At 31.6% G+C, this 6,950-nt stretch overlaps 1 protein-coding gene across 2 annotated transcripts in view; it reads right to left on the reverse strand.

The window, feature by feature from the left end:
- LOC124419436 (gustatory and odorant receptor 22-like) overlaps window positions 1–6,950 on the reverse strand; it is a 300,765-nt gene that overhangs the window by 67,140 nt on the left and 226,675 nt on the right. For both annotated transcript variants that reach the window (XM_046948902.1, XM_046948903.1), the window contains exon 5: window positions 6,625–6,752. In XM_046948902.1, the coding sequence (XP_046804858.1) occupies window positions 6,625–6,752 (128 nt within the window). The remainder of the gene's footprint in view (window positions 1–6,624; window positions 6,753–6,950) is intronic.

Raw genomic sequence — 6,950 nt, forward strand, 5'->3', positions numbered from 1 at the left:
TTCGGCTAATGACTTAATAATAAGATATCGTGCAATCCGATGAGATAAATGCTTCGGCACTCAATCGGCTAATGGCTTAATAATACGAATATCGTGCAATCCGATGAGATAAATGCTTCGGCTCTCAATCGGCTAACTACTGATTACGATACGACGAGATAAATGCTTCGGTTCTCTATCGGCTAATTACTAATTACGAATAGCTACGGTCTACAATCCGATGAGGTAAATGCTTCGGCTCTCATTCGGCTAAATACTAGTTTCGGTTACGGTGTGAAGTAAGAACTTTGGTACCACGGTTCTTGCCTGCCTTAATCCTTAATTCTCCAATCTCTTATATGAAAACTCACATAAACTATTTGCTACTTATAACACATTACGTTTAGCAAATAAATAATTTTGCCAATTATAGTAGTAGTAGTAGTAGTGATAATGTAGAAGAGATATTGATAGTAGAAGAATGTATAGTAAATTATGATTTGTAACTGCACGTTACACTATTCTGTCAATAGACTTCGAAAAAGCCTTTGACAGAATTGGTAAACCCTCCTATTATACAAACTATATGAATGAAAAGTTGGTCCAAAAATGTTTAACTGCATCATATCATTTCTTACAAAAAGAAAATTTATAGTTAAAATAAATAACATATTATCAATCACTTATCCCATACATAGTGGTATTCCCCAAGACACGCCTTTATCGAATATTCTATTCTTAATTGCTAAACCAACAGCCAAAGAGTTCAATATTGTATCCACTCGGACGATCTTTATTTATTAAGCAATCGGTCCATTATTTCACCCCCATACAACCGTACCTACCGATTTGAATTTTTTATACCATAATTACGTCAAATATTCTCTCTAAAAATTGGCACAAATAAGTTTTATATAAGTATAAATGACACTGCAGATTTTCATAAGGATTGGCCCTTATTTGACAATATGATACCCTACACCAGTCAGTGTATTAAAATTTTGATTTTTTTTAATAAAGCATTTAATTTGTTTTATTGTGGAATATTTATACCCTACACCACTATAGTGGGTGTGCTGATGTTTGTAACATACAAAAATATTGCTGCAATCAATTCCCACCTTTAAGTATACCGATCGATTCATAATCATTTTGAGTCGATTAAGACATGCCCGTCCGTCTGTCCGGCTGGCTGGCTGTCCATGTAAACCTTGTGCGCAAGGTACAGGCCGCAATTTTCAAGATAATTTGATGAAATTTGGACCAATCATGTTTTTGTGGCACAGGGACAAAGCCTAACGGTTGACATCGGTCCTTTACATCCCGATTTTAACTTTTTAATGCTTAATTACGTCAAATATTCTATTATCTCTCTAAAAATTGGCACAAATAAGTTTTATATAAGTATAAATGACACTGCACATTTTCGTAAGGATCCACCCTTATTTGACCCTATCCCCCATACAAACCCCCCTTCAAAAATGTCTTAAACGTCTAAAATTCACTTGTAACCATTTGTATCGCAATGAAACTCAACAAAACTAACTGTTGTTTAAAAATATATCCTTTTCCCAAATTTACCGAGAATCGGCCCATATTTGACCTATACAAAGCCTCATTTAGCCTCACAGCGTATTCCTGTATGTCTGGAATAGGTAATAGGCTACTTTTTATTGTGAATTTTCAAGTGGGCGAGGAGCCACGCTCACATTAAGAAAATATAAACTTCGTATATTTCAGATAATATAAAAGTTTGTCGGAGGCATTTTATTGTCAATATGATTATATAAATTAAATTCAGAGATTCGTTTATCTTGGAAACTATTACAGTTAGAATCTTAAATTTATGCACGAATAACTTCAACTTCCATGCAATCATTTTGGGTAATAAATTGGCGGACTTCCCATGAGGGGAGCGGAACCTCCCATATAAATTAATTACAAAAATTCGTTCATCTTGGAAACTATTAAAGTTAGAATCTTAAATTTTTGCACGAAAAACTTCAACATCCATGTAAACATTTTGGGTAATAAATTGGCGGACTACCCATGAGAGGAGCGGCACCTCCCATATAAATTAAATAAAAAAATTTGTTTATCTTGGAAACTATTACTGTTAGAATCTTAAATTTTTGTACGAATAAATTCAACATCCATGTGAACATTTTAAGTAATAAATTGGTGGACTACCTATGAGGGGAGCGGTATCTCCCATATTAATTAAATACAAAAATTCGTTTATCTTGAGATAATGTAACAGTTAGAGTCCTAAAATTTTGTCGGAGCCACTTTAGTGTCAATATGATTATTTAGGATGAAATGTGGGAGGACTGGCGTTAGGAGGCGTGGCACCTTCCATATAAATTAAATCTAAAAATTCGTTTATATTGGAAACTATTACAGTTAGAATCTTATACAACTAAATTCTTAAAATAGTACACGAAGAACTTTAATATTCAGAACAAACTTTCATGTGACGGGGTTTGCAGCGCCCATATGAATCAAATAGAAAAATTCGTATATCTGAGAAACTGTTGAATTTTTTGAAGAATTTTTACATTAATCTGAACATTTAGAATATAACGAGCAAACTTTTAATGAGTAATATGACTAAAATATTATTATAAAGAATTATTCTTTAAGACTAAAGGTATAAGGAGTGAGATCGAAAAATTCTTAACATACATATATGTTTATAAAAAAGAAACCACTAAACTTACAGCTTTATTTTTTTTATTTGATTCAAATTATTATTATAATATACAAAAAAAAAATATTTTTATAGTTTTAATTACTAGTGATGAAATTTTGAACCCTTTTCGGAAACCCTTCCATTAACGTTTTTATAGTGCTTTCTGTCACTTTGTTCGAACATGTAGTCCATCTCCGTTTAAAATCTACCACACTTTTGGACACCTTTTTTGTACTCTTCAATTCTCTTTTAACAAGAGCCCAATATCTCTCCACTGCCCTTAGCTCCGGGCAGTTTGGAGGATTTGCCTCTCTTGGTACAAATACCACATTATTGTTCTTGTACCACTCAAGGGCTTGTTTGCCATAGTGACAGGATGCCAAGTCAGGCCAAAAATAAGTGGACACATTATGAAGTCTTATGAATGGAAGCAGCCTTTTTTGTAAACATTCCTTGATGTAAATTTCGGTATTTATAGAGCCCGTTGTAACAAATGATTGGCTTCTATTGCCGCAACTGCATATTGCTTGCCATACCAAGAACTTTCTGGGAAATTTTGTCTGCTTTTGGGTCCTAAACTTTTCTTCAACATTCCCTCGAGCATCAGCAACATAAAACTTTTGACCTGGAAGTTGCGAAAAATCTGCCAGAACATACGTTTCGTCATCCATTATGCAGCAAGAATATTTTTTTATAAAACTTGACTTCAATTTCCGTGCTCTGTTTTTGGCCTCTAAATTTTTAGCAGCGTTCCTGCCAGGAACTTTTTGAGCCTTGTATGTTTTTAAACCTGCATTAGCTTTAACTTTTCGTACCAAATAGTCCGAGCACTGAGCTAACCGAGCTAACGGAGCTGCTTTCCTACCGGATGTGTTGGGAGCTCTTCTGAAAATGCGTTCTATTTTTTTTGCTTTAGAAACATCATGTGGACCATTCCTTCTACCTGAACCAGGTTTTCTATCAACTGACAAGTTCTCCCGGTACTGTTTAATAACATTGGAAACAGTTTGACGGCAGACCTTTGTATGCTTGGCCAACTTGGGTTTAGTTGAAAATATTTAATAATTTCAGTACGCACTTTTTTCTGGTCACTCATTTTAATCAGATTAACAAAAAAAATTAATTGACATTACACATAATAACTGACATGTTTTTCAAAGGTAACTTGATCAAAAAAAAATCAAATAATACTTTGGTTGAAAAATGTGATTTAAAACGTGTGTTAAGAATTTTTCGATCTCACTCCTTATTTAAAAGATGAAATAAATGCACTGCAGCCCATTTGCATAAAAATAAAGGAATTCTCTATTAACGTATCATATCAGCTAAGCTTAACAATAATTGATGGAAAGGTCAGCAATACCATAACAGAAACTTCTTCCTTCTGGAGATGCTCAATATGTAATGAGAAAAAGTCGCAATTCTCAAATATAGACAAATCAGATGTATTAATGAAGAAGTCCTGTCTTTCGGAATTTCACCACTTCATGCCAGAATACGATTTTTGGATTATACTTTACACATAACAGACGACCTCAAATATAGAAGTGTGCCAGAGAATCTTACTAAATCAACAAAAAATAATGAAGAATTGAAAGAACTGAGAGCTGCGGAAAAAAAGCAAAATCCAAGAAGAATTTAAAGTTCAGATGGGATTAAACATCGACAAACCACTTCCAAGTTGCGGTAGTACAAATGACGGTAATACGGCGAGAAGGTTTTTCGTGATTTTAAAATTACTTCAAAAATAACTGGAATCGACAAGGAGTTGCTTCGAAGAGTTAACACTATTTTAATGGTAAATATGTAACATGGTAATAGTAAACATATTTTTGAATGTAATTGAGATATTGGCTTGAAATTTTTTGTAAAGGGTCGAGAATTTCCATATCTAACTAAAAAAGATATTAAGGGATAAATATGGACAAAATTGTTGTAGCTATCTGCGACCCTATTAAAATTTTGGTATAAATCATACTTTTAGAAATTTAAAAATATGTAATATATGACAAAATCTTTATTTATGAACAAAACTCAATGAAATCTTCAACGCTTGTTAAATTTGTCATTTCAAATAAGAAAATGCAGATATTTTTAATAGTTTACTTCTATCTTCTGATCCTGTTCTTTCAACTATGCGGAAAAGATGGATTTGTTATGAAACTCTATCATCTCAAAACGAGGAATATTTAAAGGATATGTATACCGATATGACAGATTATTTTATAGAAAATAAGTAGTGTTAGGAATTAACTATATAAGTAGGTTGTAAGAATTAATTGTATTATGTTTAAGATAAACAGTTCAAATAAAAAAGCTATTATACTAACTGATGATATTGTATTAAATTGTGTTTTATATTTCGGTGGGCCGGAAAAGTGGTTTGTGTGGGGTGATTTAGGTGTTGTTGTGCGTGGCTCATAATAAAATTATATTTTTTTATTGTATATACAATGTTATAGTCTTTAATAAAATAATTAACTAAATAATTTTTAAAAATTGTCCAAATATTTTATTCAACACCAAATGTATGTTCTGTCATACTTAATACTAAAATATGAAAAATATGAAATTAAAGGACACAGGTATAAATGAACATATTTTTGCATGTAATTGAGATATTGGCCTGAAATTTTTTGTAAAGGGTCGAGAATTTCCATATCTAACTAAAAATATAAATATATAAGGGATAAATATGGACTAAATTGTTGTAGCTATCTGCGACCCCATTAAAATTTTGATATAAATCATACTTTTAGAAATTTAACAAATATGTAATATATGACAAAATCTTTATTTATGAACAAAACTCAATGAAATCTTCAACGCTTGTTAAATTTGTCATTTCAAATAAGAAAATGCAAAAAAAAAAAATTGAAAAGGTCAAAGGGCATCCCGCAATTCCCAAAAATAGGAATGAAAATCCCAAAAATGGGATTTTTTTACATTTTTGCCCATAGGGTCCACATTTCTTTCAGGGCTGGGAAAATACTTTGGGAGTAAATAGAAAACATATTAAGGTTTCCAAAACTGCTTTCAGTTTTCTGATCCCAGCTTTGGGCTTTTAGAACATGTCGCCCAAATTTGAAGTTTTGATAAAAAATAGGTCATATTCGGAAGGACGCAGTGGCAACATTTTCAAAAAATGGGACAAGTTTTTTACGCCAAAGCGTTCTGCGTAAAGATGCCTTTTAGAAAATTATAAAATTGTTATATATTCTTAAAGAAAATTTTATTTTATTAATAAAAGAGTTAAGACACATTTTGGGCAAAAAAAACGGCAAAAATCTAAAATTTTTTGAATTTTTAAATTAAAAAACGTATATTTTTGGATCTGGATGATATTGATCTGAAAATTTTTGTATATTATTGGAAATTTTGTTGTCTAACTAACAAGAAAAAATTGAGTCCATTTGGTCCAAAATTACGCCCGGTATTCGAAAAAAGGCGGACCAAGGTATGGTAAATTTTGTATCACTAAATTTTTAAATGCCTATATCTCGGATATTATAAGAGGTAAGTAGTATGTCCAAGCATGTTTTTTCAAGATCTCATCGAGCGCTTTCAGAAAAATTTGGGTGAAAAACAAAAAAAAATGGCACGAGTTTAAAAATTTTACATGTCGTAGGTACCCTACTTTGAGCCGCCACAGCTCCGTCCCTGGGGCATCTGCGGGGTTCATCTTCAAAACTTAAACTCGAATACTCCTTGGCTACGCTCACGCTCAGCCGTTTAGAAATGCCAGATTTATTTCCAAAAAATTTCCATTCTGCCCCACTGTGCATAGGTAGATAGAAGAGTTTTGTGAATTGGTCAATTTCTTTATTTTAATTAAAAATAAAATGTTTAAAGTTTTTCGTAAACTTTTAAAATGAAATTGCGATAATTGTCAGAACAAGTATTTACAACACAGGTAAATATTTCAAAGAATATTAAATAAATTGAATACTTACATAAATAAGCAGTACGTTGAATATGTCCTGGCGTAAGTATTACCTAGTGTTTGTAAAATATCACTTAGATTCAGCCATAAAATACGGTATTGAGAAATTTGGAGAGCTTTGCAATATATTTTCATATCCTAAAAATGAAAAAATATGTATGTAAATATATATGTATCTATGTATGTAAGTGACCCTAGGTGTTGGGTATTATACGGTCGGCCTCGCCCGACTATAATTTCTTACTTATTTTATACTTATATTCATATTCATATTTATGTTTATATTTATATTTATATTTATATTTATATTTATATTTATATTTATATTTATATTTA

Source organism: Lucilia cuprina, chromosome 4 (assembly GCF_022045245.1).
Source record: "Lucilia cuprina isolate Lc7/37 chromosome 4, ASM2204524v1, whole genome shotgun sequence".
NCBI classification, from domain to species: domain Eukaryota; kingdom Metazoa; phylum Arthropoda; class Insecta; order Diptera; family Calliphoridae; genus Lucilia; species Lucilia cuprina.